This window comes from Lutjanus erythropterus, chromosome 3, assembly GCF_056507025.1.
Source record: "Lutjanus erythropterus isolate fLutEry1 chromosome 3, fLutEry1.hap2, whole genome shotgun sequence".
Taxonomy (NCBI): domain Eukaryota; kingdom Metazoa; phylum Chordata; class Actinopteri; order Lutjaniformes; family Lutjanidae; genus Lutjanus; species Lutjanus erythropterus.
The window spans coordinates 40,260,285-40,284,773 of NC_139319.1; the positions used below are offsets into that span (position 1 = coordinate 40,260,285).

The window sequence follows — 24,489 nt, forward strand, 5'->3', positions numbered from 1 at the left end:
AGATCATCTACAGCCCACACACAGACTTCCAGCTCAGGGACAGGGACTTACACAAACACAGGTATTTGTGAGTATTAATCAGTTTTAACCCCCAAACAGCACTTTGAAAACGGCTGTTTGAGGGTCAAGACTTTACGTTGGTGCAGCACAGTGGTCAGCACTGCCCCCCTCACAGCAGGAAGATCCTGAATCTTAAACCCACTTGGATCAGGGTCTTTCTGCATGGAGTTCAGATGTTTTCCCCGTGATTACGTGGGTTTCCTCCAGGAGCTCTGGTTTCCCCACGCTAAAAACAAAAAAAGAAAATTGCACATACTCACATATATACTCCCAGCCGTCCGTGAAGAGGGGGATCTCTCTTTGAATTGCTTTTCCCGAGGTTTCTTCCCCTGTGTCTTAAGAACTCTTCATGAGTTTTTCCTCGTCTTCTTGGAGAGCTTGGGCTGGGCGCCTCTTCCTGAACTGGATCTGCGAGACACATTTAAACACCATCAGCCACATGAATGAACATCACTATTGTACATCAAAAAAAAAAAATAAAATAAAATAAATAAATGTCATGTTTCTTGGTCATTTGTTTTTTAGAATTTAAAGTTGCACTTTGTGTCACATTTGATATTAAATGGTTTGTTTGATGAATAAATCAGGGACAAACAGTGATCGGTCAGTTTTGTTGACTAGATCTCAAAGATGCTCATCAGCACATGGTCAGTTACAGTTCTGAACAGTTCTGTACACACATACACGCTAAAAGATCTGCCATAACACCCGAAAAAGGTTGCTTGATTGCAGAAAACAATGGTTTGAACAATGGTGGTTTGGTTGTGACATTTCCTAAATTTACACCCTGATTTAAAAAAAAAAATACTACATGTACTTTAAAATGATGGGACCTTACACTGCTTTGGTAGTGACATGAGAATGTGGGACTTTTTTTCACATACAGCCTCATGATTTTAAATAAAATATATGTTGTTGAAATAAGAGGTTATGGTTTGGGAAAGCTGCCTCCCAACTGAAACTACACTACAAATCAGCAAATAAGTCATTCCCAGTAACTCACGGAAGATTTTATTTGGGTCATCAAATACATTAAAGACCATTGAAGAATTAATGCAAATTTAAGATTTGTATCTGTAGTAAACCTTTTAAAAAGAATTTCAAATGTGTACATATTGTTTTTTTGATGACAGGAAAAAATGAGAGCCTGTTAATTCTGCTTAAATTCACTTATTTTGTCTGGTTTATATATTAGGCTAAAAGGTCCTATATTGTTACACAGCCTAAATGCATTTATTTCTGATTTAAAGAACTTAAATACTTAATATGTTCTCGAGAACACAGGTCAACATAATATAAGACGATCTGGAAATGACAGTAAAACTGGTCACGGCCATTCATTTATGCACATATTAACTTTTACCAAAATGTGTTGATAAGGCCTATTGTGGACTGTTTCTTGATGGTTTATCTTTTTTAAAAAGTGGATCCTAAGGAACAAAGTTTGGGAAACACTGCTATGTAAGGGATCCTGCAGGGTTCTGCATCACACTGTCATGATTTATTTCACAATAACGACCTGCTCACTGTACATTATCCTGCTCGATAAATGGTTATTCACAAAAAAAAAAAAAAAAATTGACACAAAATATTCATTTCAAAGTGATTTTGGTAATTTAACAGTGACTCTATTTTTCCTGCAGAGTCTATAATTAGAACTGTATCCATAGCAACAGTCTGTTTTTCATAACAACGGTCTGTTAGTCTTAGCAACGGTCTGCTATACAGAAATAACACATACATTGTGTCCATGTAGTCCACATGTGTCTAGAGATGAAACGGTACCAACATTTCATATTGGAATGAAAGAATTAAAATTCTTTATTTCAAACATGTAAAAAAAATGAAAGAAAAAGAAATAAAACAATAGAAATAAATAAAAACAAACAAACAAAGTTCAATAAACCTATACAGCAAACTCAACAGGCAAATATGGTTCTGCATAGAACCCCAAGTTAGGGTTCTGGGTGGGACAGAGTCCCAAGTTTTTTTATCATGGGCAAGTCAAGTCAAGTCAAGTCACAAGGTTATGTCGAGTCAAGTCAAGTCAAGTCAAGTCACAAGGTTATGTCGAGTCAAGTCAAGTCAAGTCACAAGGTTATGTCGAGTCAAGTCGAGTCAAGTCACAAGGTTGCTGAGTCAAGTCAAGTCACAAGGTTGTCGAGTCAAGTCAAGTCAAGTCACAGATTATGTCAAGTCAAGTCTCTCACTATTGTTCCTCATCCAAAGAAGAACATGCAGTCTAGTCTGAATGGATTAAAGCATAAAGCTGTTAATTTGATCTATTCTTACATTACATGTTTGATCATTTAGACCAAGGTAGATGGGGAAAGGCTACATTCCTGGGCCCAGGTTGGAGGGTGCAGTGGGTGCCAGGACCATAGATAAAGAAACTATATACTTCTATTTCTGTATCTATGGGTGGGACCTCATTAAATTATGGAGTAATTATTTAAAATATTTCAAAACAGGCCTATTTGTGGAAAAAAATCTAATATTTGAGTTATCATAATAGCCCCCCCCAGTTGTTCTTAATATAGTGAAGAACCCCCCCCCCCCCCCCCAAAAAAAAAACAAAAAAAAAACACACAAATGGTTTGGCCATCAAACTTTGACGTTGTCTTTTTTTGTTCGGTATGCTCTATGTGCGGTCGGTAGAAGTCCGATGCACAGAGAAGAAAAGTTATGGTCTGGATTTCACTCAAGGCGATGTGACGGCTTTTAAATCAGAGATGCGCTGCACACACACACACTTCTTACTATTATCACTGTATATTTCCGTATCAATATTATCAGCAACCTTGTTTCAAGTGATTAACAGACACGTCTGGAGGGACTGTGAGCGAGCAGAGCTGCTGCTTATGTTTATATAACGTTACTGGGAAAAAACAATATATATTAAATGCACGAACGTATGTGGACTTAATTTGCAAAGCATTGTGGGTGTGGATGAAAATGAAATCAAACATTAAAGAGTAGTTTAATGTAAAGGATTATTGTTGTGGTTTTTGTTACGGTCATATTTTGTTTACTGATCATAAATCAATCGTTTTGGTCGAGTGAAAAAGAGGAACCCTGAGTGAGAATGAGTCTCCTGTGAATGACCTGCTGCTTTCACCCTCAGTCAAACTAAGACTATACTTTCAGGGATCATTTCTATAGTTTCTGACTTGAGAAATGTGTTTCTAAAGTGTTTGGTCTCGCTAACCACGATGATGAGTCGTGATATTCCTTTCTGAGCGTGAAGCTGACAGAGAATAATGATTCAGTTCATATGTTCTCTGTCATTGATGACTGTTCTTTACTTCCTTGTGGAGTATTGAAGAAGGGAATATGATCAGAGTGGGTGCTTTTGTTGTCTGAAAAGAAATAATAATCTTTTGTAAGACAGTACATAGGGATTTTTTTTTACTGGTCTTTACCTTGACTTTTATCCATGTGGTTGTTGTGTCATTAGATGCATTTTACATTGTTAAGATCAGACATTATCTCAAACCTACTCAAACTCAGCTTTAACAAATGGTTATAAATCCCTGTGTGGTCTTTCCTCAGGTACCTGTCTGACCTCCTCCACCACAATACCCCGTCCAAGAACCTACAGTCCTCGTACATGGACCCACTGTCCACTCGATAAATCAGCCTGAGAACTTTTGGTTACAGAGCGTTCAGTGTGGCAGCACCCAACCTCTGCAGCTCTCTGCTGGCAGAGACCTGCGATGCTCCACAACTGTTCACTTGCAAAAAACTTCAGGAAACCCACTTATTCATCAAGACTTATGGCCTCAAACTTCACACATCACCAGTCATTGCTGTTCTCTTCATGTTTTGTTCTTTTTGTATTGGCTTATTTATTTATTTTTGTTTCATACCCTGTAAAGCAGCATTGGGTTCTTTGAAAGTTGCTATATAAATCCAAGTTATTACTATCATTACAATGATTTGCTGGGAAAGTGCTGGTTGCTGTTTACAGCCTATTATAGTATTTGAATTTTGTTTATTGGGTCTAGTAAGTATGGCTAACCTATAGCTCTCCTTTTTGTTGTAGTGCTGCAGCTGGTGTTGGCCTTTGGTCACAGGAGCAGCTGGTGCAGTGGGAAGATGCGCTCACTTGGAATTGATGAGGGTGGTGCACAAAGAAACTTTCTTGCTTGATTCGCAAGTAGCTTGAAGCGCCCTTCATTCTGTCTCCACCACTGGAGTGGGTCCCCTTTCTGCCTGTCGATCACTGGCTCCTTGAGGTACAGATGTAGCTCATCCTCAACGCAGATACTGGCCAGCAGGTCACCACTTTTCTCTCTGTTGCCTTTTGTGGGTGTTTCATTCTCATGTGTCCCATATGCAGCTGCCTGCTCCTCCACACTGGCTCCTTCTGTGGCAGCATTGCTCTTCTCGAGTGGTCTGTTGTGTGGCAGCGTCCTCTTCCTCTTTCAACCATCCTTGCTCAATGTCGTGGCAGAGGAGAATGCATGACTCTTATAATGAGGATCTAAGAGACAGGCCAGCACCACAGTTTTTGTGTCTTTTACTTTTGAGAAACGCTTGTCCAGGCTCTCCCTCATGACTTGCCTGAGTGTTCTGATGATTGTGGTGCAATGTTTGTTTTTGTTATAGTCCAGGATGATTATGGGCTTTTTCTCACTTCCTGAAGACACAGCTGCATCTTTGTGAAGAGTGGTCATCAGTATCACATTCCATCATTTTTTTGGACAGTATGAAACAGCAGTGGTGGTGTCTATAAAAACAAACTTTGAGGAAAGTGGAGCCTTGTCCTTCACCTGCAATATTTCAGCAGGCAGCTCAGGTTTATTTTTTTACTGTGCCCACCATGGTGAGTTTCCTCCTGAGAAGTTCTTGTCCAAGGTCATAGCTGATAAAAAAAAAAAAAAAAAAATGTCACAAGTGATGTTGTGACCTACACTGAGCATGTATTGCCGGAAGCGGCATTTTCCATGGAAAGGGAGAAAACGTTCATCTACTGTCACCACTGGACCTGGGTTGAACATCAGTGGAAGGAGCTGCACCCATCTCTCCCAGACATCCCTGATGGGAGCAAGCTTGTCAGATTTTGCTCTGGGGTCTGTTGTCAAATCTGAGGACTCTTGATATCATTTGAAAGGTCTGAAGTGACATTGTTGCCCGGAAAATATTCCGGCCTGTCGATGCGTCCCAGAGACTATCAGTGGCCTCATTGCTGGATCTGTACACTCCAGCAAGAAGAAGAACACCAATGTAGGCATCCAGGTATTCCTCATCGGTGTCATTCCAGATGTTGCCATGGACTTTTTTCCTTCAAGGTTTATCATAACAATGATGACTTCTTTTTAGTGACAATGGCATAAACGGATCAAAACATGTTTTCATGTCACTTACTCTCGTCACAGCAAACCTTGTGATCTGGCAAAGGTACCAGAGGAGGCCCAACCGGCTGCCGCACAAATGTCCTCGAAGGGTGCCCCCTTGAAGAGTGCCCAAGAGGCAGCCATCCCCCTGGTGGAGTGGGCCACCACCCCACTAGGTGGAGTGACTCCAGCATTGTCATAGGCCAGAGCTATGGCCTGGACAACCCAGTGGACCAAGAGCTGCTTGGACAGAGCTTGGCCTAGCCTAGCTCCCCTAAAACTCCCAAAAAGTTGGTCAGTCTGCCTAACTGGGCTTGTACGGGTGATGTACACCCTGAAGGACCAGACAGGACAGACCAGGTGCAACTAAGCTGCCTCTGCAGATTCATGTGGCGGAGGATGAAAGGATGAAACACAAAGGATCGAGGGAGCACCTTTGGTAAGAGGGCCGGATTTGGCAGGAGAGAGACGGCTGAACCCTCTTCCCCCAACCGCAAACAGGACGGAAACTGCAAAAACAAGAGGACCCCCTGTGTCCCACAGGAGACCGGGTTCCAGGCCCTCCCTGCACACCACTGGCAAAACCTCTTCCACCTGCCAGCATAAAATACCCTGTAAGAGGGAACTCTGGCTGCCTGCAGGGTAGCCATAACAGCAGGGCTCAAACTGGTGGGCGGCTCCTGTCTAAGGGCCAAACATGCGGCCTGAAAATTCCCGGACCCAGGTGCCAGAGCTATCCTCGAACCTGCGACAGCATGTCCGGCCTGACTGGGAGGCACCATGGGGTTCCTGCCAGCAGCCTCTGCAAAGCTGCCATCCATAGCTGATGTGGCCAATCTGGGGCCACTAGCAGAACCCTGGCCCCCATCATCCCTGCCTTGGCCAGAACGGCTGGCATGAGGGGAAACGGAGGAAATGCATACAATAGGCCTCGGGGCCACTGACCTGCAAGAACGTCTACTCCCAGTATTCACGCTGGACCTGCCAAGTCGTGCAGAGACCATGACTGCAGACCCCCTTGGTGGTTGATGTAAATGACCATGGTTGAATTGTCAGTCCGCACCAACAGGTGCTTCCCTTGAATCACTGGCCAAAAATACACCAAAGCTCAATACACTGTTCCCAGTTCGAACAAGTTGATTTGAACCCCTCTCCAAAAGGGGCTCCACAGGCCGTGGGCTGGGTGGTTCTCCCATAGGGCACCCCAGCCAGCTTCTGAGGTGTCTGTTGTTATGGTCACCCTTGAGCACACTGGGTCCAGTGGAACTCCTCCCCTGAGGCCTAGGGCTGTGGTCCACCATGCAATCATGGGAAGGCAAATGGAAGACACTGGGATAGCCCTCCAGCCATCCTCGTGGGGGCTCACCTTGTGCCTGGCAAGCCAAGGCTGCAGCGGCCTCATGTGAAGCAACCCCACGGACACCACCTGGGATGCTGCTGCCATGAGGCCCAACAGCCTCCGGCCATGCTCCACTGATACACACTTTGCCACAGTCAACTTTGACAAGCTGTCCATCAACACCGCTGTCCTCTTTGAGGTCAGGACAGCTCTCATCGAGGTTGAATCCAGGCCCAAACCAAGATACTCCACCCTCCTTCATGGAACCAGGCAACTCTTCTCCCTGTTCAAGGCCAACCCCAGGTCCTTGAGGTGGTTCAACACTGCCAAGGTGTCGAGCTGTCGCCTCTGTGTATGGGAATGTGGAAGTATGCATCGCGGAGATCCACCGTAGTGAACCACTCTCCCTGCCTTATGGATGACAGAAGGCATGACAGACGAAGCATACGGAAAGAGAGGCGCCTCAGGAAGCCGTTGAACCTCTTCAGGTTTAAGATAGGACAGAGGCCACCATCCTTCTTTTGAGAAGAGGGGAAAACCTCACCATCGCCATCCTGCGACATTGCCTGGGAAGCCAAGGCTGTCTCTCGGACTGAGTGCGATGACAGCACAGGTGTGGAATAAAGCCTCAGGTAGCGTACGACCTCCTGGCCGCAGCGGCTCCTCTCAGCCCAAACACACAATGTCAGCCACGGGAGGTAGCGTTCTCCCTCACGGGAAAAATGCTCCCTGCAGCGCCACACCAAAACCAATGATCCGCACACTCTTCCTTGCGATCAGCTCCTGTAGGAAGAAGGCAGATAACCATATCTATCGGAAACTTCACAGAATTACATCTCAATCTGAAACCAATACTCACGCCGTTCCAGGAGGAAAAAAGAGACTAGGTAGGTGATCGCACACCTGTATTAGTAGGCTTTGACTGTGCCCAGGGGCAGAGGTATTAATTTGCTATACTGTCTCCTGAAACAGCTCACCCTCAGAGAGAGTGACACATACGGTGGTGTGTTGACTGAACATGAAATAGAAGAATAATTAAAGGAAAAATACAACTTAAATTAAGTCTTAAGTACGTTATATTTCAGAGAAAAAATAAACAAATTACATACACTATAATGTCAACAATTTTAGAGAGGTAACACCAATACTTCAAAGACAGACATAACAAACTAAAATTTTTCTAGTCAAACTACAAAAATCTAGTATTTTAACAAAACTAAAGCAATTATAACAGAAAATGTTACTAAGGCAGTAATTGTAACCACTCTGATCATATTCCCTTCCTCAAAACTCCACAAAGAAGTAAAGAACAATCATCAATGACAAAGAACATATGAACTGAATCATTATTCTCTGTCAGCTTCACGCTCAGAAAGGAATATCACGACTCATCATCGTGGTTAGCGAGACCAAACACTTTACAAACACATTTCTCAAGTCAGAAACTATAGAAATGATCCCTGAAAGTATAGTCTTAGTTTGACTGAGGGTGAAAGCAGCAGGTCATTCACAGGAGACTCATTCTCACTCAGGGTTCAGAGGTTCAGAACATAATCAAGATATAATTCCTGTTCATAAATCCTGTTCACTTATTTTCTACTTATTTTCCACTGGCCAGCATACAGACTGGTGCTGGCAAAAACTATAATATACTGTAGACATTACAACAAGGCATACGTTCATGTATAATTCAGTGCATGTCAACTTTGCAAATGTTATGTTATTAATTTGTCTCTTAAATTACTGTCCTAATGTCAATATTGATTTTACAATTGTTTTAGATTTGTTAAAATACTAGATTTTTGTAGTTGAGACTGAATTATGTCTGTCAGTGAAATACTGTTGTTATCTTTCTGTAGAACATTAAGTTTCACTGGGAGAATATTTTTAATGTCAAATATGGGAAAGAGACTATTTTGTAATTGGTCATCAACTGAAGTTATTTTTTTCTTGTGGGTTTTGAGTTGATAAATGTGATCTACTGGTAAAAGTTAACTCATATGTGGTAGTAGTGTAATGTCCACCGTAGAGATTTTGATGATTAATCATTAATTAATTTGTGTTATTAACAGATAATGGATGTTTTGTGTATCATTTTTCCAGAGTTCACAGGTTTTCTCACTGTTTGGCTCTGCCTTGTTTGTATGATCATTATTATTATTATTATTATTATTATTATTATTATTATTATTATTATTATTATTATTAATAAATTATTATTGTTCAACTATCAGTTCAAGAAAATGCATAAATTTTGCATCCCGTCTCCTGTATCCACAAATGAAAGTAGATTTTCTAGTAAGGAGACAACTTGATGATAGTGGACTGAAAGAGATGTGGTCAGAAATTTTGATAATCAGTTCATTAAAATCACTTAATAATTCAGGTCATTTATCAGAAAGATGATAATTAGGGCCACATGAGGAACATTTATTTATTTGATGTCAGAACTCAAATTAATTTTTCACATGAAGCCCTAGAAAAGTCAGAAAATAGTCAAAATTCTGAGTTTAAATTCAGAATTATGAGAATAAATTCAACTATAATTCTGACTTTTTCTCCTCTGAATTCTGACTTAAAATTCAGAATTGTAACTTTAAGCTCAGGACTCAAAACATTTCACACATGAGGCCCAAACTCAAATAAATTCTCTCCTGTAGAGAGTAGAGAGGAAGTCCCATCATAAATTTCCCAGAAACTGAAAGTTAAGAGTAACCACTGTTTTTATTTAAGAAACAACAAATTATTGATAATCAAAGTTGATCTGTCAATGAAATAGCATATTAATATTACATTTCTCACATGGGAACCAAACCATAACCACATCTTGACATGCAACATTGGAGGCTGAATCTTCTTTTCATGGTTGTTAACACATTATGAATTTAAATAAATATTTCCTTAAAGGAGAAGTGTGTGATTTCCAGTGGCATCTAACGTTCAAACCTTAGATTGCAACTAAGAGGATTTACCCCGACACCGCCCCTCCCTCACCAAGAGTACGGTGGCCGTCAGTGGACAAAATGGCGAGCGAAAGCTATCTCACAACAAACTACAATTATGTGTGTAGGATGAATGACCTGTCCAGCAGAAAACAGGCAACCTCTGTGTCACTGTGAAAACGTTTGTCCTCCATCAGCGATTTCACGCTGAGATCAAGTCACTGTTAGTGCAGTTTGTCCGCTCGGCGCTGCCGTAGACGGCGCAGGATGATGATCTCCGTAAGTCGACCCGACCGTATGTAACTATAAATGGCTATTTCTAAAGTAACGGGAACATATAGATTATGAGTTTATGTTGATTGATAATAATAAATAACATACTTATATATAATATATCTCATTTTTGTACATAAATCCCTGTAATTATTACACACTGGTCCTTTAATATAGAACATGAAGTACCACTCTGATCGTATTCCCTTCCTCAAAACTCCACAAAGAAGTAAAGAACGATCATCAATGACAGAGAACATATGAACTGAATCATTATTCTTTGTCAGCTTCACGCTCAGAAAGGAATATCACGACTCATCATCGTGGTTAGCGAGACCAAACACTTTAGAAACACATTTCTCAAGTCAGAAACTATAGAAATGATCCCTGAAAGTATAGTCTTAGTTTGACTGAGGGTGAAAGCAGCAGGTCATTCACAGGAGACTCATTCTCACTCAGGGTTCCTCTCTGCCATCAACATGTTCCTCCAGTTGTTGTGTCTCTTCTTGTTGTGAGTTAAAAGTAAAACTGTAAAAAGCACAAGCAGACATTGAGTGTCTCTGACAGCATGTCTGTGATACAGAGAGCTGACAGTCAGGAGACAAAAGCAGCAATGAGTTGTGATAAAGAAAAGCTTGCTTCAAAGTAAGAAAAACAGATTCTGAAAAGCTGCAGTGATTAAATGGTTAATCAATTATTAATTGAACAGTTAATTAATCGGCAACTGTTTTGATAAATGAATCATTTTGGATCATTCTCAGGCTTTTAAAATGTGATTATTTTCTGCAATTTTTATCTCCTCTCTGACAGCAAACTAAATATCTTTGGGTTGTGAACAAAACAAAACATTTGAAGGCATCACCTTGAGCTCATGGGAAACACTGACCACCATTTTTCACCATTTTCTGACATGTTATGGACCAAACAACTACTAATTAATGGAGACAGATTAATCAGCAGCCCTACTTAAAACACAGCTAAGCTAATGACAGAGCAACAGCCCCAGGACATTAAAAGTTTCACTGACTTCAAAAAAAAAAATGAAGCTCTGTGAAAGCTACATGATCAACTGCTTCTCTGATCACTGCTGTTTGAAAGATCATCCTGAAACAGGAACACTTAATATTGTTGTGAGCTCCACTCTGATCATATTCCCTTTATCAGTGGACCACTAAGAAGCAATGAATGTGATCAGTGGGTTTCTCCCTGTCATCATTAAGCTCCTCCAGTTGATGCATCTTGTCCAGTCATGTGTTTATATGACAGACAGGGTCTTTCTTTTTACAAAAACAAGTCATTTGTCTTGCCAGTGTTTGGACCAACTTTTCTTTTTTTTTCTTCTTACTATCCCTTGTTATCACTCTGTGCTCATTTTCTCCTCTATCTGTGTCCTGTCAGAGTTCTGCAGTGATTGACTGTTATTCTGTGACACATAAACTGGAGGAACTGGAGGAACTGGAGGAACTGGAGGAACCTGAGTGAGACTGACTCTCCTGTCAATGACCTGCTGTTTCCACCTTCTCTCCAACAAGGATTATACTTTCAGAGATCTTTTCTTTTGCTGCTGCCTGGACAATTTGTTGCTGACATCTTTGGTTTTGCTAATAATGATGAGTCAATTTCATTTCTTCTGAATGTGTTCAGTTTTCATGTTCTCTTATTGATGATTGTTGTTTGATTATTAATGGAGTATCAATGGAGAGAAGATGATCATAGTAGCTTTAGTAGTATTGTGAAATATTCATGTCCACTGAGCTACTTTAGTTTTTGCGTTTCTACTGTTAAAAATAGTATAAATATTGTATGTGTTCCATTTAAGCACAACTCTGAAACATCAGTGATTGAAGTGATTGAAACATGTGTGGTTGAAGGTGTCTAAAATGAAATATGGTCTGCTTGTCATGATGATGATGAGATGTTTCAGGTCTGAGCTGAATCAGAAAGTGATTTATAATTCAGATCATACTGACTCTTTACTGCCACTGATCACTGCTCTTTGCTTCATTTTGAATTGTGAGGAGAGAAATAAAGCCTCAGTGTGTACAGAAATCTAATCTAATAAAAATAATATTTGCAAAGTTGACATGCACTGAATTATACATGAACGTATGCCTTGTTGTAATGTCTACAGTATATTATAGTTTTTGCCAGCACCAGTCTGTATGCTGGCCAGTGGAAAATAAGTAGAAAATAAGTGAACAGGATTTATGAACAGGAATTATATCTTGATTATGTTCTGAACCTCTGAACCCTGAGTGAGAATGAGTCTCCTGTGAATGACCTGCTGCTTTCACCCTCAGTCAAACTAAGACTATACTTTCAGGGATCATTTCTATAGTTTCTGACTTGAGAAATGTGTTTCTTAAGTGTTTGGTCTCGCTAACCACGATGATGAGTCGTGATATTCCTTTCTGAGCGTGAAGCTGACAGAGAATAATGATTCAGTTCATATGTTCTCTGTCATTGATGATCGTTCTTTACTTCCTTGTGGAGTTTTGAGGAAGAGAATATGATCAGAGTGGTTACTATTCCTGTTGTAATATCAACATTATGTTTTAAACTGTTTTTGCGTTGTTAAAGTGATAGCTGTCTGTAGTTGAGACTAAATAAGTTTGTGTTTGTTGTCTGTCAGAGAAAAACTGGTGTTATCTCTCTGTAAAACATACAAATGCATATCAAAAAGTGAATAGCCCAAACAACGTCCGGAACGAGCACGGCGGCAATGTGTTTCAGTGGGGACTCATTTCACTGGCCAGGACACAAGATGGGGTCACCGCTCCCTTTGCAGACCCAGTCTACCTCAAAGCAGCTGCCTTGGATCCAGCTTTTTCTCTGTTGTGGGTGGAGCCCCATGTGCTGGTCAGTCGTGACGTCAAGGCAGAGGTGGCACAACGAGTTAAAGGTAAATATTATTGAGTTTAATGTAACTTTTTTTTCTCATAATCTGATCTAACTGACTGCAACAATAATACTTGTTAATTCTAACACACTTGACCTCCTACACTAATTGTAATAAGGGCTCTTTTGTTTCTGCTGATTGCCAGAACTGATCCTGCAAGATGCAGCACAGACAGAGCAACCTGTGACTCTTATTGATGAAGAAGAGCAAGAGGAGCTTGGACAAGGAGAAGGACTGTTTGCTGCATACCATAAAAGACAGAAGAAGGATGTGGGGACCACTCCAGCACTACAGCTAAGTCACTACCTTGACATAGCCGAAGGACAGAATGCTCTTTGTTCTGGGCAATGAACATGAAGACTCTTCCTTCACTGTTCTGAGTGGCCATCAGAGTGTTGGCAGTTGCCTCCAGTGCTCCAGTGGAGCGAGTTTTCAGCCATGGTGGCATCATTCTACGGCCCCATCGAACACAAATGACTGACAGACTTTTGGCCAATTTGGTCTTTTGCAAATGCAACGCAGCATAGGGCCCTGAAATAACAGAAAAGTGCACAACCCTGTTCAATGTTATGTTCATGTATTTGTTATGTTTCTCCCTCTCTCTCAATCACATGCACACACGCACACACTCACACTCACACACACACACACACAAAACCCTGTTTGTGTTAGTCCTTTAAGGATAACCTAAATGTTCCTCAATATAGAAACCTATCAATTTATTGATAATTTAGGGCAGTGGTTCCCAGACAAGACAGATCTGAAGGGAAAAGAGAAGATTATTTGATGTTTTAATTGTTTGTTTGTTTGTTGTATTGTCTTTACAATATTACCTCTGGAGCCGCAATGATTTATCGATGACTTGATGATTTTTGGATTAATTACCATCTGTTTTGATAATTGAGTAATCATTTTGAGTCTTTTTTTTTTTTTATGTGAATTCAATGGTTAACTGCTGTGGTGCTAGTTCTAGTGCAATATTCTATGGAAATCCAATGTCAGAACTTTTTTTTTTTTTACAAATAATCTCAGTTGCACTTTATCAGATGTGTTTATTCTGTGCAGAAATATTTGAAAAGGAAGAATATTCTTGCAGAGTTAATGTTACGAGTTAAATGTTAAATGTTACTGGTTAATAGTGCAATATAAAAGTTCAATGTCAGCACTAGTTTTCTTGTAAAAGTTAAATTCCCTTGTTTATCAAATTTGTTTTGATAAATAAATATAGATTTTAAAAGCATACATGATCTGTGTACATTTAATATATTATTAGTTTGTTGTTAAAATGACTCGAAAGGACTCAAAACTCAAAGTGTAGGACTTGCGACTTGACTTGCGAATTGATCTCTTATCGGCCGTCGGATTAAAAAGAAAGGCTGATGCCGATATGCGTCAAAATGCCACATATCTGCTCCGATAATCAGCCCAGCCGATAATCGGTCTATCCCTAGTCTAAGACTTTTTCTTCATCTCAGTACTGTCAGTCTATAGTATAGTCTATAGTTTCTGACTTGAGAAATGTGTTTCTAAAATGTTTGGTCTCGCTAACCACGATGATGAGTCGTGATATTCCTTTCTGAGCGTGAAGCTGACAGAGAATAATGATTCAGTTCATATGTTCTCTGTCATTGATGATCGTTCTAGTTGTCTGTAGTTGAGACTAAACAAGTTTCTGGTCATTGTCTGTCAGAGAAATACTGGTGTTATCCCTCTGTAGAACATACAAATGCATTTCAAAAAATTAGAATATCACAGAAAAGTTTTTTTTCCCCCATAATTTAATTCAAACTGTTAAACTTTTAGATTTATTACACATAAACTGAAACATTTCAAGTAGGCCTGTGTGGTATACTGGTTCGTACCTTTATTTTTGTTATGATATTAATTTTTCATATACTGTTTCCAAAGAGGTGCATAGCTTCTTGTTTTTCACTTATGTCCAATAGAATTTGTACACACATATAGATAGACACATTAGGTCCATACAAGGTAATGAGTGAGATTCCAGGACATGTCAAGAGAAAGTTAAATACCTTCACATGAGAAGTAACCTTCAGAATTAGGCTGGCAGTCACAATATTCTCTGTGTGTTGCTAATCTGAATTCTGCTCGATCGAGCTTCATTAAGTCATCTGGGACTCCTGAACTCTTCTTCAGTGTCTGAGTGAACCATTCTTCAGAATTTTTAACTACAATAAATTCACAAGATAAAATTCTGAATTTTAAGCCAGAATTCAGAAAAGTCAGAATTATAGCTGACTTTATTCTCATAATTCTGACTTTATTCTCATAATTCTGACTTTGTTCTCATAATTTTGACTTTTCTCGGGCTTCACGTGAAAAATTTATTTGAGTTCTGACATTAAAATCAAATAAATGTTCCACATGTGGCCCTAACTCACTTCAATCTGTCCCTAATCCTCATGTGTGATTTTATACTCTAAACAATTAAACAAATGAAAAAAATAAAATATTTCTTTCCAATTTTGTAAATACTTGAAAGGGAATGGGAGAAAAAACAACATATATTAAATGCACGAATGTCTGTGGACTTAATTTGCAAAGCATTGTGGGTGTAGTTGAAAAATAAATCAAACATTAAAGAGCAGTTTACTGTAAAGGATTATTATTGTGGTTTTTGTTACGGTCATATTTTGTTTACTGATCATGAATCAATCATTTTGGTCGAGTGAAAAAGAGGAACCCTGAGTGAGAATGAGTCTCCTGTGAATGACCTGCTGCTTTCACCCTCAGTCAAACTAAGACTATACCTTCAGGGATCATTTCTATAGTTTTTGACTTGAGAAATGTGTTTCTAAAGTGTTTGGTCTCGCTAACCACGATGATGAGTCGTGATATTCCTTTCTGAGCGTGAAGCTGACAGAGAATAATGATTCACTTCATATGTTCTCTGTCATTGATGACTGTTCTTTACTTCCTTGTGGAGTATTGAAGAAGGGAATATGATCAGAGTGGGTGCTTTTGTTGTCTGAAAAGAAATAATAATCTTTTGTAAGACAGTACATAGGGATTTTTTTTTACTGGTCTTTACCTTGACTTTTATCCATGTGGTTGTTGTGTCATTAGATGCATTTTACATTGTTAAGATCAGACATTATCTCAGACCTACTCAAACTCAGCTTTAACAAATGGTTATAAATCCCTGTGTGGTCTTTCCTCAGGTACCTGTCTGACCTCCTCCACCACAATACCCCGTCCAGAAACCTACAGTCCTCGTACATGGACCCACTGTCCACCCGATAAATCATCCTGAGAACTTTTGGTTACAGAGCGTTCAGTGTGGCAGCACCCAACCTCTGCAGCTCTCTGCTGGCAGAGACCTGCGATGCTCCACAACTGTTCACTTGCAAAAAACTTCAGGAAACCCACTTATTCATCAAGACTTATGACCTCAAACTTCACACTTCACCAGTCATTGCTGTTCTCTTCATGTTTTGTTCTTTTTGCATTTGTTTATTTATTTATTTATTTTTGTTTCATACCCTGTAAAGCAGCATTGGGTTCTTCATTACTGTGATTTGGTAGCAGCACATGACTGGATGAGACACAACAACTGGAGGAACATGTTGATGACAGAGAGGAACCCTGAGTGAGAATGAGTCTCCTGTGAATGACCTGCTGCTTTCACCCTCAGTCAAACTAAGACTATACTTTCAGGGATCATTTCTATAGTTTCTGACTTGAGAAATGTGTTTCTAAAGTGTTTGGTCTCGCTAACCACGATGATGAGTCGCGATATTCCTTTCTGAGCGTGAAGCTGACAGAGAATAATGATTCAGTTCATATGTTCTCTGTCATTGATGATCATTTTTTGCTTCCTTGTGGAGTTTTGAGGAAGGGAATATGATCAGAGTGGAGAGTTTAGAAACTGTTTAATAAAGAAACAACAAACGTTTTGACAACCTGTTAATTTAGATTCTTTATCAAATCCTATGTTTCTTAATTTAAACAGCCTTATTATGGTAAGATAAATTGTCTGGATATATAAATCTTCTTAAAATAAAGATTTTCTCTTGACTTCTCCATCTTGTTAGTTATATTATCACCTCTGAAGGATCTGATATGCAATAATGATTTTTTTTTTTTTTTTTTTTTTAAAGGCTAGTCTGACTCACAGGATGTACTTTGTGGGTATAAGCTGCCATTGGCCACTTCAGGCAACATCACTGAAAGTTAAGGGTGTGAATCTCACTGACTGAGACCATATGTATCTCGATACATGTTCAACAATACGATACATCTTAGAAGTTTTTAAACAGCCAACGATTCAGTATGACATGATTCAGCTCTGTCACAATACAATACAATATCTTTACTTTCTCTTTAATCTTTACTTTTCAATTCAATTGATTCTATATTTGTAGAGTGCTATTAGCTGCAAAAAGAAATCCTGATAGTTTTACTAAATGTAGTAACAGGAGAGACAGAGAGGAGACATTACAGTGGTGTTGACATCTTATTAGGACTCTCGTGCCTTAACAAGAATCTGAACAAACTTTATAACTATTAAAAATGCATTTTTGCAGTAAGATGATGAGCTGCTCTGTTTCATATGAAGAGTGCTGTGGTTTTGATTAGTGTGGGGAAACAGTGATACGTGTTACCTGCTCTCACAGTGACATGACGTCTCTGTGGGTCAGACTTGTGTCTCTGTACTCTGCTGTCCACTTTCACATTTTGCATAAATGACTTGTAACAGTGTATCTCTCAAATGAAGAGTAGAGACAGGAGAGGGAGGAGGGAGCGCCTGTTTTGTGTGAGCGAGGCAGCAGGCGTCAAGTGAGAGCGGTGCAGACAGAGGCAGGAGGAGAGAGAAAACAGAGGAAAGTTACAGCAGCAGTTCATTGATGCCAAAAATGAAATATATGCACATCCTAATGAGATGCATCGATTCGTTAGCACTGCATCAATGTTTCTGATTATCAGAATTGTTGATCACATCTCTGTAATCCTCCAACCAATTCTTTTCCATGTTCGCCTCCTGAAAAACTCATTGAGAAGTAAAGAACAGTCACCAAAGACAGAACATATGAACAAAATACATTCTTTACCATATTTTACATGTTCTCCCAGTTTAACTCAAGATGTTGTACAGATACAACATCTATATCTCTCTGAGACAAACATAATACTTGATCTTAAACTACAGAAACCTACAGTGTTGTTATTAAGACAGCATTAGTAACCACTCTGATCATATTCCCTTCCTCAATACTCTACAAGAAAATAAAGAACAATCACCAATGACAGAGAACATATGAACTGAATCATTATTCTCTGTCAGCTTCACGCTCAGAAAGGAATATCACGACTCATCATCGTGGTTAGCGAGACCAAACACTTTAGAAACACATTTCTCAAGTCAGAAACTATAGAAATGATCCCTGAAAGTATAGTCTTAGTTTGACTGAGGGTGAAAGCAGCAGGTCATTCACAGGAGACTCATTCTCACTCAGGGTTCCTCTTTTTTACTCGACCAAAATGATCGATTCATGATCAGTAAACAAAATATGACTGTAACAAAAACCACAACAATAATCCTTTACATTAAACTACTCTTTAATGTTTGATTTCATTTTCATCCACACCCACAATGCTTTGCAAATTGAGTCCACATACGTTCGTGCATTTAATATATATTGTTTTTTCCCAGTAATGTTACATAAACATAAGCAGCAGCTCTGCTCACTCACAGTCCCTCCAGACGTGTCTGTTAATCAGTTGAAACAAGGTTGCTGATAATATCGAAGTGGAAATAGTCCGTGATAGTAGAAGTATGTGTGTGTGAGTGAGAGAGAGAGTAAAAACCTCATGAACTCAATTCAGTCCAGTTTTATTGCAGGGAAGCACATTGAGGCGAAGGCTGATTAGCTTTTAGCGTAACGTTAGTCCACCGGTCCACTTTCTCCTCCTCTGGCTCTAGACACTCAGCAGACTGTAGCAATGGGGAGAACGTCTGTTCTGGTAGAGAACAGTGTGTGTTTGTGTGGAAGCCACATGAGAAACTCTACAACTCATAACTACTAACCTTACTGTGAGGCCCAATACGTTAGCGACAGCTGACTGTTCCTATGATAAACACTGATTATTAAAGTGAAGATGCTGTAGGCTATTTAATGTTTTTAACTGTTTAATCACTTGAAACAAGGTTGCTGATAATATTGATACGGAAATATACAGTGATAATAGTAAGAAGTGTGTGTGTGTGCAGCGCATCTCTGATTTAAAAGCCGTCACATCGCCTTGAGTGAAATCCAGACCATAACTTTTCTTCTCTGTGCATCGGACTTCTACCGACCGCACATAGAGCATACCGAACAAAAAAAGACAACGTCAAAGTTTGATGGCCAAACCATTTGTGTTTGTTTTTTTTGTTTTTTTTTGGGGGGGGGGGGGGGGGTTCTTCACTATATTAAGAACAACTGGGGGGGGGGGGGGCTATTATGGGCTATTATGATAACTCAAATATTAGATTTTTTTCCACAAATAGGCCTGTTTTGAAATATTTTAAATAATTACTCCATAATTTAATGAGGTCCCACCCATAGATACAGAAATAGAAGTATATAGTTTCTTTATCTGTGGTCCTGGCTTCCCCTGCACCCTCCAACCTGGCCCAGGAATGTAGCCTTTCCCCATCTACCTTGGTCTAAATGATCAAACATGTAATGTAAGAATAGATCAAATTAACAGCTTTATGCTTTAATCCATTCAGACTAGACTGCATGTTCTTCTTTGGATGAGGAACAATAGTGAGAGACTTGACTTGACATAATCTGTGACTTGACTTGACTCGACAACCTTGTGACTTGACTTGACTCGGCAACCTTGTGACTTGACTCGACTTGACTCGACATAACCTTGTGACTTGACTTGACTCGACATAACCTTGTGACTTGACTTGACTTGACTTGACTCGACATAACCTTGTGACTTGACTTGACTTGACTTGCCCATGATAAAAAAACTTGGGACTCTGTCCCACCGAGAACCCTAACTTGGGGTTCTATGCAGAACCATATTTGCCTGTTGAGTTTGCTGTATAGGTTTATTGAACTTTGTTTGTTTGTTTTTATTTATTTCTTTTGTTTTATTTCTTTTTCTTTCATTTTTTTTACATGTTTGAAATAAAGAATTTTAATTCTTTCATTCCAATATGAAATGTTTGTACCGTTTCATCTCTAGACACATGTGGACTACATGGACACAATGTATGTGTTATTTCTGTATAGCAGACCGTTGCTAAGACTAACAGACCGTTGTTATGAAAAACAGACTGTTGCTATGGATACAGTTCTAATTATAGACTCTGCAGGAAAAATAGAGTCACTGTTAAATTACCAAAATCACTTTGAAATGAATATTTTGTGTCAATTTTTTTTTTTTTTTTTTTTTTGTGAATAACCATTTATCAAGCAGGATAATGTACAGTGAGCAGGTCGTTATTGTGAAATAAATCATGACAGTGTGATGCAGAACCCTGCAGGATCCCTTACATAGCAGTGTTTCCCAAACTTTGTTCCTTAGGATCCACTTTTTAAAAAAGATAAACCATCAAGAAACAATCCACAATAGGCCTTATCAACACATTTTGGTAAAAGTTAATATGTGCATAAATGAATGGCCGTGACCAGTTTTACTGTCATTTCCAGATCGTCTTATATTATGTTGACCTGTGTTCTCGAGAACATATTAAGTATTTAAGTTGTTGAAATCAGAAATAAATGCATTTAGGCTGTGTAACAATATAGGACCTTTTAGCCTAATATATAAACCAGACAAAATAAGTGAATTTAAGCAGAATTAACAGGCTCTCATTTTTTCCTGTCATCAAAAAAACAATATGTACACATTTGAAATTCTTTTTAAAAGGTTTACTACAGATACAAATCTTAAATTTGCATTAATTCTTCAATGGTCTTTAATGTATTTGATGACCCAAATAAAATCTTCCGTGAGTTACTGGGAATGACTTATTTGCTGATTTGTAGTGTAGTTTCAGTTGGGAGGAAGCTTTCCCAAACCATAACCTCTTATTTCAACAACATATATTTTATTTAAAATCATGAGGCTGTATGTGAAAAAAAGTCCCACATTCTCATGTCACTACCAAAGCAGTGTAAGGTCCCATCATTTTAAAGTACATGTAGTATTTTTTTTTTAAATCAGGGTGTAAATTTAGGAAATGTCACAACCAAACCACCATTGTTCAAACCATTGTTTTCTGCAATCAAGCAACCTTTTTCGGGTGTTATGGCAGATCTTTTAGCATGTATGTGTGTACAGAACTGTTCAGAACTGTAACTGACCATGTGCTGATGAGCATCTTTGAGATCTAGTCAACAAAACTGACCGATCACTGTTTGTCCCTGATTTATTCATCAAACAAACCATTTAATATCAAATGTGACACACAGTGCAACTTTAAATTCTAAAAAACAAATGACCAAGAAACATGACATTATTTTATTAATTTTTTTTTATTTTTTTGATGTACAATAGTGATGTTCATTCATGTGGCTGATGGTGTTTAAATGTGTCTCGCAGATCCAGTTCAGGAAGAGGCGCCCAGCCCAAGCTCTCCAAGAAGACGAGGAAAAACTCCTCACGAAGAGTTCTTAAGACACAGGGGAAGAAACCTCGGGAAAGGCAATTCAAAGAGAGATCCCCCTCTTCAAGGACGGCTGGGAGTATATATGTGAGTATGGGCAATTTTCTTTCTTTTTGTTTTTAGCGTGGGGAAACCAGAGCTCCTGGAGGAAACCCACGTAATCACGGGGAAAACATCTGAAAACTGATTAATACTCACAAATACCTGTGTTTGTGTAAGTCCCTGTCCCTGAGCTGGAAGTCTGTGTGTGGGCTGTACATGATCTTCAGACGCCACACATGAGTACACGGTACCACTTCTTCTTCTTTTTCTTCTTGGCTAGCTGACTCTCTAGAGCTGTCAGCTGGGAGTTCAGGGAGAACTCTTTCTTCTTCCACTCCTGCTCCTTTTCCTGGAGAGTCTTCCTGAGGTCTTCTGTGGCCTGAAGGAGGGATGACTTTTCCTTCTGCCACTCGTTATGATGAGTTTCCAGCTGCTGCTCAACCTTCTGCAGAGCATCTGCAAGAGTTTTGTTTTCTTGTTTCTGCTCTTCAAGTTGAGCCCCAAAGAAAGTCTTTGATTTTTCTGTCTCTTCCACCTTCTGCTGCCAGCTGCAACGCTGAGTCTCCAGCAGATCCTCTGCCTTTTTCAGGGCAGAAGAAATCTTCCTGGTCTCTGCTTTTTGTTCCTCCAGCTGGGCTTGATGGGAAGCCTTGACTCGTTCCAGTGTCTTTTTTGCATCCTCCTTCTGTTTAGCGAGACTCTCCTCCATTTTGTTCAGCTTTGCTTGCAGCTTATGAGCTTGATCCCGCTCAAATACAAGTTCGGCCTCCAGCTGTTCAGCCTTTGTGCGAGCCTCAAACTCCGCGGTGTCCTTTTCAAAAAGCTGCAACTTAAGGCCATGAGTTGTCGTCTCCATGTTGGTTTCAGCCACGGCACGCAGCTGTTTCTCAACACGGACCTGTAACTTCATGGCCTCGACTTCACTTTGAAGGTCCTCGTTCTTTTTGGTCATGGCCTCCAACTTGACTTCAAGTTCTTTGGTGTAGGATGTCTTCTGCTCAAGGTCGCTCTGAGCTGTCCGCAGCATGAAGCAGATTTTCCTGAAACGTAATTTCAGAGTCTCAGTATCTTCCTGTTCAGAGCGGTTATGTTTGGCTGGAGCCGCGTCTAGCAGGGCTTGCAGTCTACATATTTCACTCTGCATCTGCTCTTTGCTCTTGTTGTCCTCTTGCTTGTCCTGGAGCTGATCGATGAGAGTGGTCAGCGAGTCCACTTGGATGTCCAAGTGGAGCCTCTGCTCAGATCGACCCCTGGTCAGCCTTGCCTCGCTGTCCTTAAGCTCGCACCTTATTTCCTCCTCCAGGGAATGGAGGTAGAAATCAAGGCGTCTGGTGGCGAAATCCTTGACTTGATGAGTCTGCTGATGGATCTCAGCGTTGTTTCTCCTCTGCCTCCTCTGCTTTCTCTGACTTTGTGTCGTTTCCATTGTAACTCGCGTTTGAACTTGTAAAACCTCTTTCCTAACTTGTGACAATGAAATTCGTGTCTGAATACTTGACAGTGAAAATCGTGTCTGATGCAGGTTTGATTCTGAGAATCAGAATTTTATAGCACAACATTCCGGAAGTGACTTGATGACATCATCAGAACACTGTTCTTTGATCTTGTTGTTGCTATGGGATACCTTTTTTTTTGTTTGTTTTTTTTTCAAAGATGGCTGACTGAATTTTTTAAAACTTTATTTGTAACAAAACAATTACAACAAGGCATAGAAAAACATTATAGAGGAATAACATACAAGGCATGGTATAGAAAAGTAATTTAACATTGATATTATAATGCAGAGCAATAAGTAGTAAAAAAATAAACTAAAAAAAACAGAAAAACAAAATTGTGAAAAGGAAAAATGCATTAAGTCGATCTAGGGGTCATAAAAAACTTTCAGTTCTTCATAAGTTTTGAGGAGAGACTTGGATTATTTTCCTTCCATTAATTTTAAGGCACTCAGATGATTAGCCATAAAGTCCCTTTAAGTAACTGAGAAGTGGGGTTTAATTTTCCTCCATTTAGATGTGTAGATAAAAAAAAATGCCAGTAGTGTAAGGCTGTTTAATATCAAGTGACCTTTAACGTCCTTGAGATCAATACCAAACACAATAGTTTCTCTTGTGAGAGGAACATGTAGTGGGATTTTGGATGGTAGCAAGTCCTGCAAGTCCTCCCAGAATGTCATACAGTATAGACGTTGACCTGTGGACAACCTGTGGTTTCAATTTCAGTATAACAAAAGAAACAATTATTGTGATCAATGTTAAATCTCTTTCTTAGCATTTCATGACTGCCTATCTATGTTTTGAACTAACAGTTTGACTGATATGGGAATTGCTTTAATCACTTTGTCAAACTGAGCACGTGTGCAAACTATATGGTACTTCAAGGAGAAGTTTTCATACGATAGCCAATGTCCTAGATCACCACAGTCCACATTAAGTGCTGTGGAAAATATTCTCCTGATAGTTTCATTGTTCCATTTTTACTTCCCGGTTGATCTCTGGTCCATCTGATCAGAGATGCCAGATTTCAGGATCGTTACCAAGCAGCTTTATGGTACAGAGTTCAATCATATAAAACAGCTCCAGGTAACTCTGTGTGGTTTTAGAGATTCAATAAAATCATATCATCGGCTTTATGTGTCCACTTTTGCAGTAAGTTAGACAGGAAAGTTATTTGTCTTATAATATATTGCAGAATACAGTAAAGTAAAATAAGTAAATGGTGGTGTGAGTTGCATGAAAGAAAATCATTTTTATTCTCATCTGGCAAAACACAGAATATAATTTGTATCATTTCAGAGATAAATAAATTGCAGACAATTGGACTCAAGTCATAGGGACTCGGACTCGAGTCGACTCGAGTCGCAAATTTGATGACTTGCAACTCGACTCGGACTTGGAGGCTCAGAGACTCGAGACTCGACTTGAGACAAGATGACTCCCCTCGACTTGAGACAAGATTGATGACTC

The 24,489-nt window shown here is 39.5% G+C and overlaps 1 protein-coding gene, 7 non-coding genes and 1 pseudogene across 8 annotated transcripts; 5 read left to right on the forward strand and 4 right to left on the reverse strand.

Annotated features, from left to right (window-relative positions):
- Positions 1 to 3,191: 3,191 nt before the first annotated feature.
- LOC146330617 (small nucleolar RNA U3) lies at positions 3,192 to 3,407 on the forward strand. Its single transcript, XR_014769904.1, has one exon. It is a non-coding gene; the product is annotated as a small nucleolar RNA U3 (small nucleolar RNA).
- Positions 3,408 to 7,998: 4,591 nt separating this feature from the next.
- Positions 7,999 to 8,214, reverse strand: LOC146330618 (small nucleolar RNA U3). Its single transcript, XR_014769910.1, has one exon. It is a non-coding gene; the product is annotated as a small nucleolar RNA U3 (small nucleolar RNA).
- Positions 8,215 to 10,140: 1,926 nt separating this feature from the next.
- LOC146330619 (small nucleolar RNA U3) lies at positions 10,141 to 10,356 on the reverse strand. Its single transcript, XR_014769893.1, has one exon. It is a non-coding gene; the product is annotated as a small nucleolar RNA U3 (small nucleolar RNA).
- Positions 10,357 to 12,260: 1,904 nt separating this feature from the next.
- Positions 12,261 to 12,476, forward strand: LOC146330620 (small nucleolar RNA U3). Its single transcript, XR_014769906.1, has one exon. It is a non-coding gene; the product is annotated as a small nucleolar RNA U3 (small nucleolar RNA).
- A 1,857-nt stretch (positions 12,477 to 14,333) lies between these two features.
- LOC146330621 (small nucleolar RNA U3) lies at positions 14,334 to 14,529 on the forward strand (annotated as a pseudogene).
- Positions 14,530 to 15,613: 1,084 nt separating this feature from the next.
- On the forward strand, positions 15,614 to 15,829 carry LOC146330622 (small nucleolar RNA U3). The gene has a single exon (XR_014769930.1). It is a non-coding gene; the product is annotated as a small nucleolar RNA U3 (small nucleolar RNA).
- A 685-nt stretch (positions 15,830 to 16,514) lies between these two features.
- LOC146330623 (small nucleolar RNA U3) lies at positions 16,515 to 16,730 on the forward strand. Its single transcript, XR_014769928.1, has one exon. It is a non-coding gene; the product is annotated as a small nucleolar RNA U3 (small nucleolar RNA).
- A 1,327-nt stretch (positions 16,731 to 18,057) lies between these two features.
- Positions 18,058 to 18,273, reverse strand: LOC146330624 (small nucleolar RNA U3). Its single transcript, XR_014769917.1, has one exon. It is a non-coding gene; the product is annotated as a small nucleolar RNA U3 (small nucleolar RNA).
- Positions 18,274 to 21,749: 3,476 nt separating this feature from the next.
- LOC146330625 (uncharacterized) lies at positions 21,750 to 22,952 on the reverse strand. The gene has a single exon (XM_084711534.1). It carries the CDS (start codon positions 22,950 to 22,952, stop codon positions 21,750 to 21,752), a length of 1,203 nt encoding a protein of 400 aa, XP_084567660.1.
- Between the last annotated feature and the right edge of the window lie 1,537 nt (positions 22,953 to 24,489).

Bases quoted from the DNA above. Each gene is read 5' to 3' on its own strand.
- LOC146330625 (XM_084711534.1), bottom strand. From the start codon at position 22,952: ATGGAAACGACACAAAGTCAGAGAAAGCAGAGGAGGCAGAGGAGAAAC.